At 36.8% G+C, this 13,581-nt stretch overlaps 1 protein-coding gene across 1 annotated transcript; it reads right to left on the bottom strand.

The window, feature by feature from the left end:
- Nucleotides 1–4,316: 4,316 nt before the first annotated feature.
- LOC114460327 (insulin-induced gene 1 protein-like) lies at nt 4,317–11,949 on the bottom strand. The gene is made up of 6 exons (XM_028442257.1): nt 11,735–11,949; nt 11,312–11,654; nt 9,830–9,954; nt 8,683–8,849; nt 8,152–8,251; nt 4,317–6,002 (listed from the first exon to the last, which is right to left on the bottom strand). The coding sequence occupies exons 2-6, from the start codon at nt 11,646–11,648 to the stop codon at nt 5,973–5,975; spliced, it is 759 nt and encodes a 252-aa protein (XP_028298058.1). The 5' UTR covers nt 11,649–11,654; nt 11,735–11,949; the 3' UTR covers nt 4,317–5,972.
- Nucleotides 11,950–13,581: the final 1,632 nt, after the last annotated feature.

The raw sequence follows: 13,581 nt of genomic DNA, 5'->3' as shown, positions 1-13,581 counted from the left end.
GGATCCCATAAGACACCATTCTGTCATTGGTCCTCACGGTGTGATAAAAACGGGTATGTGTGTGTGTGTGTGTGTGTGTGTGTGTGTGTGTGTGTGTGTGTGTGTGTGTGTGTGTAGTCTCATTAAAGCATGACAAACACTCAACTTTGGTGCGTCATAGGGACTGATGTGAACATGAGTCACGTGACTGAAGATAAATGTCCTTTTTTTAAATAAAAAATTTTTTTTTATAAAAATTGTTCCTCAGGTGATTTAAAATAATCTCACATATTTTACAAAGGTGCAAACGTAAGGTCCGCGGGTCACTTCCAACCCATCAGGGTCTCCTGTTCGGCCCATTATGCTTAAAAAGCTCAAATCTAACAGAAGTTGTATCATTTAAATGAATATCTTAAGTGCACAAGCTTGTGTTTTTTTGTGTGTGTAACTTGTTTGATTCACAAACATTAGCAATAAACTCCAAATAGGATAAATTTAGATAATTCTTTATGGGAAAGCATTAAAACACCTCGTCACTGTTATGCAAATGTAACATTTAATGGTTTTTTTTTTATTATTCCAAAAGTTTTTCCTTTTTTCCACAATTTTTACATTTTCTAAACATGTCATTAGTTGATTATTGTTTTGTTTTTTTTTGTCTGTATAGTGCTACAAAACTGTAAAAAGAAAGAAAGTTGGATGAAATGAAACATTTAAAAACATATTCTAAACATTTGTTAATATTTATTCATTGACAGAGAAGAAACATGTAATTCCTGATGTTTAGTGACTGATAATAAAAATTTTAATTAGATTTTTTTTTTTTTTTCTTGTTTCTTAAACTGTCACAAGTTTGGCACCCATTGATACATCTGTTTTATTTGTATATTCCAGTCTTTGACAAATATGAACACACTTTAAAGAAACTTCTTTAAAATAACTATTGTTATGACAGACAGAGTTAAACTATTGTGTGTGATTTTACATTTTTCCACTTTTTTTTTTTTTTTTTAAATACATTTTTATGGAATTTAAAAAGGTATTCACTGCTTTTGTGTGAAATTTGAAGCATTTGTTTTCCTTGTAAGTTCACAGAGGACATAGCTGCTGGTGTCTCAGGATACATCTTGCAATGGAAATGCTCACCTTGATTTTGTTTTATTTATTCTGCTGGTCTTATTAATACCCCTGTCGATTTTACACAGTCTGATCTGGCTTTCAATATGCACCGGGTGTGTTTAATTTGCACTGGGAAGGATTTGTTTGGATAGCATGTATAATAATGTGCCATCACCTGAGGTTCATGTTGTCATTTTATTATTGTCCTGCGGTTAAAAGGAGGAGAAATTTCACACAAGGCTGTGCACACATACATGCTGACGCCCTGCTCTGATAAATCCCAGATGACATAATGTCTTGTTTAGACTTTAAAAAAATAATAATAATTGTGAATCAGTCTTCTTTCCACAGATTTGTTCTTATTGTAGTGCATGGAAGGTAGAAAATGTGGGAATCACAGCTAAATAAGTTGGAGAATGGGTGAGAAAGGGGGTGTAGGTTGACCAAGCAACTAACCTCAGGATAAAAATATAGAGAAAAAGCAGAGAGCTGAGACTTAGGAATGGGATCAGAGTGGTAATTTGAGCTAAAAAGATGTCTACTCAGTCCTCCCCATGGCATCCACTGTAATTCATTATTCCTGGCCTGCTCATGGAGTGAGGGCAGAGGACAGGAGTGGACCCAGCTCTGTTGTAATGAAGACTCAGTAGACCTAAACGACTCCCCTTCCTCCTCCTCTTCCTCCTCCTGTCATGCACAGCCCTTCATTATATACCAGAGAGCAGGGCATTATTGCCACTGAAGACCTATTGGCAAAAAAAAAAAAAAAAAAATGTGTGTGAAACTATATTTTCTCCACACATCACCCATTTCATTGACCTTTTCCATCATGCACATGACTCACTTTTTAAATTCACTCTTTTAAAATCACAATCCCTGCCATCCCATGTTTAATTCTCTACGTCATGCAGTTTGAAGCATGGAAAGGTAATTCATTTAAATTACTTATTCATGGGATAAAGTCTAATAAAGTGGATACATTTGTAAAAAAAAAAAACTGAAGGCTTTTCCATGTCCCTCCACTAGGGGGTCCAATGATGCCACGTCCAAACGATGTAAGAGGATAAACACTGTCATCTGGTGGTAACAAAAGCCATCACTACTGATTGAAGAGCAATCCAGCAGAGTCTGTTTTACTTTAGAATAAACACCAGTGTTTTCCTTCTTTCCGTTAAACCACAGTCTGACATTTTATCATTCACAGTAGGGGCCACAAAACATGTAATTGTCCGATCCGAGGGCCAAATAAGCAACATTCATTTCAGCTTTGTAATAACCAATCTGAGAATTTATTAGGTTTTTTTTCTTTCTGTATTTCTGTATCATCTTGTGTGTTTTTGTAGTTATTTTGTACATGTTCTCTCTTTTTGCATGTTTTTGTTGTTTTGTTTATTTTTTCTTTTATTTTGATGTATTTTTGTAGTCTTCTTGTTGTTTTTTGGTGTTATTTGTGTACTTTCGTTGTGTTTTTTGCTTTTGAAGTAATTTTGGTGTATTTTATAGTCATTTTGTATGTTTTTTTTTGTATGTTTGTAGTCGTCTTGTGTGTTTTATGGAATCATTTTGGGTATGTTGTTATATTTTCTCTCATTTTGCGTGTTCTTTATGTTTGTGTGGTTTTCTGTGTATTTTAATGTCATTTTGCATGTTTTTCCTGCATTTTATTTGTAGTCGTCTTGTGTGTTGTTTTTGGAGCGTCATCTCACGGGTGTTTGGAGTCAATTTGTGCATTTACTTTGGGGGCCACACAAAACCAGGCTGCAGTTGCTCATGTCTGTTAGGTGTTAATAATGCAAAAGTTGTTTAGATGTAGGTTATCCAAAACTAAACTAATCTTCTAAACTACAGTTTTGGTTCTGTGTCCATGTTATTCCCGATTGCAACTTCAAATTCTGTTTCCTGATAAAACATATAAGTTATAACTAAAGCTTGGAACCTAACTAAAGTATTTTAGAGAGAGAATTATTAATCTATTGGTACTTGCTTAAACACACAGGAAGTTTATCCACAATCATATCTACATAGCTCTTCAAGGAATATGGTGGATAAGAACAATAGAAAAGTACAATTGCTAATGGTTTATCGTAATATTTTTGTTAAAGAAAAGATTTCGAAAAGGCCTAAAACCATACTTGAGCTTGTCAACAAAAGTAGACAATATGTCTCTTGATATTTACCCAGTTACACCTTCACTGCCCTCATCTTTGCTTTAAGAACGTGAGCAGTCTTCATTTCTACAGCAGAGAGATGAAAACACAGTCTGCCAGCGTTAAACCTATCCTCCAATGGCACAGATCAATAGATCAGATGGGCCTTGGCTTGTCTTCTTGCCTTGCAGGAAGGACAGAGACGGTAACGGAGAAACAGGAGAAAGCGAGATAGAGGGGGAGCTTTTGGCAATGAGGGGTTGCTCTAATGGAGTCTTTCAGTTCGCTGAGGCTGGAAATGAAAGGAGGTTGAAGGCTGGCCAATTATCTTGCTTGAGACGAGTGGAGTGAATGAAGTGAAAGAAAAGAAGGAGGAAAGATGTGGCGTGTGGCGTTGGATCACTGCCTCCTGCATGAGAATGGAGATAGATAGATAGATATAGATATAGATAGATATAGATAAACAGAGTGAGGGTATACATTGAGAACAGCCTGCAGATCTTGGCCTCACTCCCAGATATTTCCCCCAGTGCAAAAGGTTAACTGTCAGTCCCCTGCTAGGTATAAATAGAAGTCTGCCCTCGAGAAAGGCGTGTTCACCGAGGGTGGACAGAGGAAGCAGAGGAGGGGGCAGTTCCTTCTGATCCCAGTGACACACAAGAGTGGGGGGAGGTTTTTTGGTTGGGTCTTAGGCAGGGGGGTTAGAGAAGATGCAGCCGAAGGACTGACGATGGCCTCAGAGACTGACAGAGACACAATAGAATGTCCTTTTCTATTCAACTTGGCCATGACAGCAGACACAACACCACCATCAGCTGCAGACGGCCTCACACTTCAAATGCAGCTGGTTTCTACAACCAAGTGTCTATAGGGTCAATGCTGAAAACATATCATTGATACGAAAACCTTTGTTCTCCTAAGACCAAAATATTTACTTATTGTATAATCACATAAACATGAATTCTACACCTAATCCATGTCAATTTTTTTTTTATTTTTCACTTGAATTCAAAGTAGCAAAAACGATACAACTTGACATCTCTCACCCACAAAGAACCAACAAAACACATGGTAGTTACTTCATCACCTTTATCAAAGAAAAAATATAAAGCTTCCTCCGTATTATAACACAGAATATTGGCTAAAATCACAAATCAAGTTTCCTTCCATAATGCTACCAGGAAGGTGTTTAACAAAGGTTGACACCATGTTGGTTTTTTTCTTCAAATATTGTGACAAATTTCACCCTCTTTGTATGATCAACACTGCATACCCTCACAAGTAATGAGTCTCAACATTTGTCAGAAATAATAAATAACAGAAGAGTAATCAGCTCATGTGTAGCCTGGTTACACCTCGACACTCCCAAACATACCGAGGTTGGCATAATGCCAATCTGATGACAAAGGCGAGCTGATGCACATACAAGCAGTGATGGCATGTTTATACAAAGGATATACTAAGTATAGTGACAAATGCACTACATTCTATTATACACAGGCAATCACAGATTGCAAATCATATGTAATACCCTCCCTTCCCTTTTTTCGGAAAATTTCCAAAACCATCACTACTATGTGGTTTCAAAACCAAATGGGACATGATTACAAAGGTAAATAAATGGGGGGAAAAAAAGTAAATGCACAGTAGGAAGGATTTTATGGTACATATTTGGTACATTCCTCTAAAACAAGGCCCACCTGTGCGGCTTGTCGTGACCCTGCGTGTGTGTGCAAATTACCGACATGTTTTTCAGTCCACACCGACACTTTAATGTTCGCTCCAAACTTTCTCTTTTTGCCTCAAACTAACCAGGAACAAAATCATATAAAAATAAGTCTTTTGACTATATTCGTTATGATCAAATCCTCGAGAAACGAAAATACTGTGATTATGTCAGTGAAACATGGCAATCTGCCAGTCATAAACACCAATAACTGGTGTGCTGGGATTGAATTTACTGGAGTGGCGCTTTATACTTGCATCCCATTGACCTCTTCTCACCTATCGTGTGTTGTGAACGCTGACTAAGCCAAATGCTAAAGAAAGAACTGAAATCCAAACTCAGATCTATCATGGCGGGTTGTGCCTTAGTTTTAACCAAAAAAACATTTCATTTCTATCCAAACTGAAGCATCATTTGTCATCGGACTGGAATACATTTGGTTTGGGGCTTCACAAAAAGGACTAAATAAATACTTGAATTTGGTTTCGTTAGAAAGTCCTCTAATTTGTTGTTACGCCACCGAATACACATCGGAGGGAGAATAAGCACATTTATTTTAACACATTTCCCTTTTGTTGACCATTAGAACATCATTAAGCTAGCATGTAAAAAACAACAACACATCCAACCAGGCAATGGAATAGCCCAACCATGTCTTCCTGGTCACTCTATACCACACACCAGCTCCATGAATCCAAACCAACTAGTCCATCTTAAACTTCAAACCCAAGCAGTGTCCAATCTGTGGTGCGGGGAGCTTTACTGCTGACGGCGTCCAACAGGAGAGGGCAATGAGCAAATGCTCAGGAAATGGCACATTATAGGGAGTTTTTTTTTTTTTTTTGACCTGCGTGTTGACATGACAATGAAGAATAAAGTCAAAATGAGTCTTTTTTGCTCCTGTTCTTTTTCTCCTCATTCGTCACATTAACTGATCCACTTTTATTTTGGCGGGCCCTTGGCGTGGTTGCTCGACACTCTGCTGGTCTTTAGTTCATTCATCAGTCCATGTGAGGTTTCTCAACTCCACCCTGAGGAAGACAATAAAGCCTTTGTTAGCAAAAAAAAAAAAAAAAAAAAAAAGCGCCATTCAATCTATTGGATGAAGAGATCAGAATCAGAATCATCTTTATTGTCAAAGAGTGTCAGACTTGTTGCTGTGAAACAACCCTGGAACTAAACTGTCACTGTGATTGTACATATAAAGTACGTATATTATTTAATTTAAATGTTGCTTTCTTTATTTTCGTTTGTCTCATGTAAAGCGGCTTTGAGTACCCAAAAAAAGCACTTTATGAAATTGATTTATTATTTTTTAAAAAGCTCAGTCCAAACAGCACAAAGTGAACAGTTGAATTGCTGCTGTCAGGAATTTTCTACTTCCTACAACAGTAAAATAATATTTTGTACTAGTAAAGACTAAACCACAGCTTATGTACCATAATAATATGCATTAGTCATTTATTAGAAGGTTATTAAAAAAGGCAGACGGAAATCTATACAGTCACACCTAGTTTTCTTATTCATTTGTAGCATTTAATGAATGTGAATGGATGTTTTTTTTGTCTTTGCTTGAATACTTATTGTTTGCAAAAGAGAAAGACTCAAAATGTTGTTTTCAAATCCTATGAACCGTTTTCACTGTCACTTGGTTTTTAAGTTCTCCTTGATCCTTCTCTAAAAATCGCCCTCTGGACAGAAACAAGGGAGAAAATGGCAAAGAACAAGCACAAGTTCAGACTTGTGCCAACATTCCTCGGGCCTCATCACAAACAAACACAACAAGTGGCAAACGAGCCTGTGGTCAGCCGAGTCCTGACTGGCTCTGTGTGCCGCTGCCACTGGGAGAAACAACAGCTCTTAATCTGCTTTCACGCTTTCACTGAGTCAAACTGAGGGACTGACAGGACTCTTACTTTACAGACAGAATGAGGTAAAGCTTCAGGCCACAGGCTTAATGAACACATCAAAGCTGGCTTGATGGGATAATTATGACGGGGGGGGGGGGGGGGGGGGGGTGTCCAGTGCTCTTTGCACTAATCTAAATCATTTGACAACATTATCTGCTGCTGAGGCTTTGCTAAGTAGGCGTATTTGCAGCCTGTGTGCTAAAGTTTAAGCAGAGAATAAGAAGGGATGCTGCTGCTTATTGGCTGTATTTAACCAAAAATAATCCTCCGTCTATTCCTGAATTAGAAAATGCCAATTTAAAAAAAGCCGACAAGGTCCCTTGTACGCGTGAGTCAATGAGGAGTCTTATTGGATGAGAGGAGCACTGGTTTAGCTCACAGAGGATCCATCAGAGTCAGAAACCCAATAATGTTTGAAGAAACTTGAGCAGAAAGTCAGATTGTTAAAAAGTTAAGATGGGATGATGTCTCGCCTGACAACATATATGGTCGAGGACAAGAGTGATAGTTATAGTCAAGTCAAATAAAAATGTTTTTTTGTCTTTTTCCTTTACAAAAATACTGTATCGTATCATTATCGTGAGCCCATTATCGTCTATCGTATCGTGAACTCAGTGTATCGTCCCACCTCTAGAAAAAGCTAACCAACATATTTCCTAATAATGCATACAAACCTAATGTTTATTATAATAAATACACTTTTTAGGGACCGTTATGAGTAGAAGTAAACTAAAATATAGTAAAACTTTGAATTGTTTTAGATAATACCTAATGAACGATACAGATATTGTTTCTTTTTTTTACTATAAAAAAGCCAATATTTATTTTTGACATTTAAAATGTTTTTGTATTTATTTAATTATTTATTTTGAATGATCAAAATAGATGAAAATGAATGGAAAAACTCATGAAAATTAAAAAAAAAATAAAAAGCCTATTTCAATAAAATACATAAGAAACCTAGTCTTGTCAAGTCCTACCCCCTATTTTCACAATTAACAAATGCAAAATCCAATAAAATAAACTAACTAGACAAAGAAACGAATACTCAAATTGAGCTATTAGGAAAATAAAACGAAAACTTTTCATTCGTGATACTGTATTTCTGGAATACAATGTTAAATAAAAATCCAAAAATAAAACACCTGATTGCACTGATTACTCAGTCAAGCTCTAATAATAACTTAAATCATAACAAATACGGAGTTTTGTAAGTTAACTTTTGCTCAAACACAGAAACTTTTATCACTGGTTAAAAGGCGCATGTTACCATGGCAAGCTGTCGTCCAATGTTTCCCACGGTAACGCCGCCTGAGAAGAATATACAGGGGAGCCAGGAGCGCACATACAGGAAGTCTGGTGATGTGTACCTGAGAATGAGAATCAACGGACAACTGAGTCCAAACGAATGTTCATGTAGAGGAAATTTGTTGCATGGCAGAGTCGCACGTACTATGGACAAGTTATCATGGAAACAATGCTGACTAAACAGTGTCAAACTTTAGACATGATTTCCACCTCATTTCTCACTTTCTGCTCACTCTGAGTAAACCCTGCATGAATTACAAGTACCTTTTGAATTTAATGAAATTCCAGTGGAGCAGGGGTAAGACTTATTAATTGGACTCCCACTGACAAGTGGATTACCATAAACACACTTCAGAGCTTCAAGTGTTACAGATAACAACTATTCTGAAGGCATACAAGCACTTCCAACTCCTTAACCTTCTTCCTTTCCTTCAGACACTTACACGGAGCAGCATAAACACTGATTAGGTTCATATATGAAGAGAGATCTTACTGGTAAACGCCGTTGTAGACCAGCAGCTGTGTGATGACGGTAGCTAGGAAGGCAGTGGTGACGCCCAAGCCAAAGCCACTCCTGGAGCGGTCAAATGTCCACCAGAGGCCTAAAGACAGAGCTGCCAGTGTGAGTGACAGCTGCACGCTGTTGTCAATGTTCAGTTTCTGGGTTTCAGGAAGTTAAGGACAACGTCAAACAGCAGAGGATTATTAAAGACTTCACATGGCGCTCACACCCTACTATCTAATAGGTGTGATAAAAAAAAGAAAAATCAATTCACATATGAATCACGATTCTGAATCGATTCATAAACTTCAAAAATCAATTAAAATTTTTTTTAGGCTTTAAAAAACATTAAACTGTCTTAAGTTTAGATCACATAGGTCTTAAATATGCTGTACCGACTGTGACTGTACAATGTTATTTTTGAAATATCAAAGAAAACACCAGTTACATTGTAGAAAAAAGCAGACAACTTAAGCTTTTAATGTATTCTTGTAGTCACTGAGAATTGAGACGTACTAAAAAAAGTTTCTATTTTGAAAAATCCCACTAAACACCAGTTTGTGCTCTTTGTGTAGAGCTTATTTTTGTAACTTTGGGGAGAAAAATGCAGCTAGCCTAAGCTTTTATTTAGGCAAATTTCATTTATGAACAGAAGTTTTTTTTTTTGTATACCTTGAACTTATTCTTGTAGTCACTGAGAGTTGAGATTTACTTCTGGAAAAAAGGGTCAGCTGGTCTAAGCTTTTATTTAGACATTTTAATTTATGCAAGTTATTTCTTGTACAGTAAATAAGTTTTTATTTGTTTAGCATGAATAAATATTACCTTTTGTCTTAAGTTTTCCTTTGTGCTACTTCATCATTGGAATCAGTTTATTGGAAAATATCTTATACAAACTATATTGTTTTCATACCATAATTTGCCTTAACACACTATGCAGTGTATCAATTTTGAATCGAGAATCGGTTAAAACGAGAATCGATTCTGAATGGAATCGTGACCCTAAGAATTGGAATCGGAATCGAATCGTGAGAAGCCCAAAGATCTACATTCCTACTATCTAATACAATTCATGTTGCAAATATCTGATTTTTTCACACATTGGAAAACGATGGACTTGATTGTGACGAAAGGATACAACACTGGCGTGGTTGATGCCAACGAACACTGCGATACACCGCATGACGCTGGCCCACTCCCTCTTGAACTTGTGCGGCTCTCCCAAATGGCTGTCGAGGCAGGGATAGAGCAGCCCGACCACAGCTGTGGGAAAAGGAACAGAAAGATCCACGTTACACAAGATAAGCAGAAGTTCAGAGAAACGCTGAGAGCAGGAAATGCTGATGCAGCTGCTGGCGAGAGACGATGTCATGTTTTTTTTTAAACAACCATTGGCACATTTTACCAAACAGTTGCATAATAAAACTGATGAGTCACTCATAAGCAGAAACATATTATGATTGATTTCATAATAACCTCAATGTGGAAGTCTGTTTTTGCTGCCTTAGTTGTGTTTTTAATATTTGAAATGTCAAGGCTGAACATTAAGCAAATTTATATTTTTTGTGTTTGTCAGTATAAAATTGTTAGTATTCCCCATTAACGTTTACATATAAAGGCACAGTAATAATAATAATACATTTTATTTTAAAAGCGTCTTTCAGGCCATCCAAGTACACTTTACAATAAAAACAGAATACAAAAAAAAAACAAAAAACAAAAAAAAAAAAAAAAAAAAAGTGCAATACAATATAAAACAGAATAATACAAAAAAGAAAAAAAACAACAATTTAGAAGAAACTATGGAATAAGATGAATTACTGAGAATATATAATGATAAATAGGCAAAGGTTATTTTTGTTTTAATAAAAAGCATATTATTACCATGCCTTAATGTAATATTACAATTATAATACAAGCATTTTTTTTAATATTTGGACCTTAAAGCTATGAAAGAGTTAAAGGTCATTATAACAGTATAACTAATATTTTACCAATCGTGTATATACATATTAAATTCTAATTTAATAATATCATGAATCAATAATTTTTAATTCATTTATTTTATATTAGAGAATAAGTTGCACCCAACGATTTTAAAACCTGCCTAAATCTTCTCTTAACTCATTTCTGAGAATATAATCTTTGTACGTTTGATGTGTAAAACTCCTCTATTGTGTTGCGTTCACAGCACATGGTGGGCGGAGTCTGACACGGATCCTTCTCAGCTACTTCCTTTTCCTGTCTGGCTCCGCCCCCTCCGAGCTCACCCGTTATGACATCAGCCAATAAGTGCGCAGCTTACGTATTGTCTGACCAATCCGAGGCCGAGAAACGCCAACAGCTGTGCCAGAACGTTTTTGTTTTTTTCCCCCCACACGACGACTGAATGGCAGATAAAACCAAACTAAACCACCAAAGACTGACATGAAAACTAACACTTTACGACTAAATTAAATGAATTAATGGTTTATTAGCGGAAAAAACACTCAAAATCAACTTTTTTTTTGTCAAACAAACGAATGCGTGCTAGATATTTGCAGCCTACAAATGTGACTCATGCATCATATGACTATGAATAATACATGATTTTCCAGTTTTGAGTTTAAAGTCCACTTACCAGCTGCAGTGCCACAGCAGGGAGGGATCCACCAGGCTGAGGAGAACAGGGTGCTCATCACCTCCTCCGGGAACAGGGTGACATTTCTCTGGATCTGCAGCAAGTTGAGCACCAAGGCCAGGAAGACCCCGACCGTGAACAGCACCAGACCCCTGCGGATCAGGTTGGCAGTCCGAACACTGTGCAGGGAGCCGTAGGCACTGCTCAGCACGGAGGAGATGATGGACATCATTTCTGCTGCTTTGGAGGCCAACCAGTTAGTTCCAGATGATGGGAGGTTGGATTCAGATGTTGATGGACACGAGCAGCTCCAGCAGCTGTTCTCCAAGCTGGACATTTGGCACTGGAGAAGAAAAGAGAAACAATACTCATATATTCTCTGTGAGGAATGGCTGACTGCAGGGTGTCGGTGCTGGTCCTTACCTTGATAAACCACAGGTTTTAGGGTCTTTTTTTTAGCAACTCTGCAGATGATTCAGGACTCGTCCACAACAATACAGCCAGTTCTCCGGTCCCTGGTTCACATACCTGGTGGGAGACATGAGAGCTGAACACCCAGTCCAGCTGTAATAAATGCACTGGCAACACAGCACCAGCAGAGCCTCCTCAGCACAAAAACAATCACAGCTGTGTCGGGTGAGAATCCACAGCCAATCACAGCGCGGCGGATGATATGACGTTTGCTCTCAGGCGCCGCCCCCTTTGTCAAGCGATAGCTGCACAAACATTGTTGCCAGGTTGGAGACTTCCCGCTCAGTAATACGGTTTTGTTGCTTCTTGTACAAATACAGACCTATGCTTAATACTGTAAAAAAGACGTTTTAAGAAAGTAAAAAAAGAAAATAAGTCTTATTCTTTGTCCAAAAAGAACATTTATCCCACCAAGCATGTTTTACTTAAGGAAAACAATCTTATTTGAAGAAATTACTGCAAACTTTCTCTAGATTAGATATGCCAGTTTATAGAATCAATCAGAAACATGATATAAAACGACTTTACAATAAAACAAAGTAGAGCAACAATATTATTTGTCGTATTTTAAGATTAAAACCATTTTTAAAAAATGTGCTTTTTAAAATTAAAAACTGCCATACAATAATAACAACTGAAGGTTGTATAATAACATGTTATGCTGCGACTATCATATTTGGTTTAATTTCATTCATGTCCCTTGACGGTGATACTGTTCATGTCAAAACTGGCTTCTGAATTTGTTGGTGAGAGTTTCTCGTATGTGGAAGCGTTCTTCTTTTTTATTCTGACTTCAGCAATTGTATTGGACAGTTAAAATAATAAATGGGAGCTTTTGTGTCTTGACTGTATATATATGACCATAAATGTAACATATCAACCATTTATCCTTAAGATTTTGATATATTTTAAGAATTTCTGACTAGTTTTAATTCAAATTTTAGTCTTAGTCAAGTAAAGAAAGCTTACCCCATTGTCACTTTTTTTTTTTTTTTGCTTTATGCAAGATCATTTCATTGAATTTAGGTTTATATTGTTTTTTTTTCTTTCTCTTTTCTAGTAGGGCTCTTTTTGCAAGGTATGAGGTAAATTGAGCTTTTTTTTTTCTCTTCAAATTTTAGAAGAAAATGTGCAAAATTACACAAAACGCTTCAACACTTTTATGTTTTATTCAAAATATACAGTTTTGTTAGTAAATGTCAGGGTTATAGAGGTTCTGCACAACTAGTCATTCCAAAGTACGATATCACAAGACTGCAGGGATTTTTAATCTCAAATTGTTAAAAGAATTTTAAATTTTTCTAAAATCCTGCAATTTTTCACAAAGAACCCAACAATATTCCTTTAATTTATGCAATAATTGGTCAATCAATATCCTGCAGGGACAGACGTCTGTCATTGTTTGATGCTTTCATTTTTTTATCAGGGCACAATAACGTTAGAATTGATCCTTTTTCTTACCCAAAAGATCAAACTGCTATATTGGCCCCTGAACTAAAACAAATTCATCACCCTGATTTAAACAATTGAATTTCTTCCTGCTGATAAACAACCATGTACGGGGAGGTCTTATTTGTATCTGGCAACCCAAAGTACAACTCGAGCAGAAGCGAAAGTACAAACAGATTTGTTGACTGTAAAAGGAAACTCATGAGAACTCATGAAACTTTTATCACAACGAGATAATATTAGGTATTTACACCATAGAGGGGCTGTTAGGATTGCTCTGAAAATAGCAGGTGGCCATAGGCTCTATTATACTGCACAATCAAAACACCTTGTGACCTCATGAGGAGTGA

This window comes from Gouania willdenowi, unplaced genomic scaffold, assembly GCF_900634775.1.
Source record: "Gouania willdenowi unplaced genomic scaffold, fGouWil2.1 scaffold_424_arrow_ctg1, whole genome shotgun sequence".
Lineage (NCBI taxonomy): Eukaryota > Metazoa > Chordata > Actinopteri > Blenniiformes > Gobiesocidae > Gouania > Gouania willdenowi.
This window is presented reverse-complemented; position numbering and strand designations above follow the sequence as displayed.

Bases quoted from the DNA above. Each gene is read 5' to 3' on its own strand.
- LOC114460327 (XM_028442257.1), bottom strand. From the start codon at position 11,648: ATGTCCAGCTTGGAGAACAGCTGCTGGAGCTGCTCGTGTCCATCAACA. The intron at 8,252-8,682 runs GTAAGATCTCTC...TCTCATTCTCAG, and splicing joins GTCTACAACGGCGTTTACCA to GTACACATCACCAGACTTCC. The intron at 6,003-8,151 runs GTAACATGCGCC...TGTCTTCCTCAG, and splicing joins TTGGACGACAGCTTGCCATG to GGTGGAGTTGAGAAACCTCA.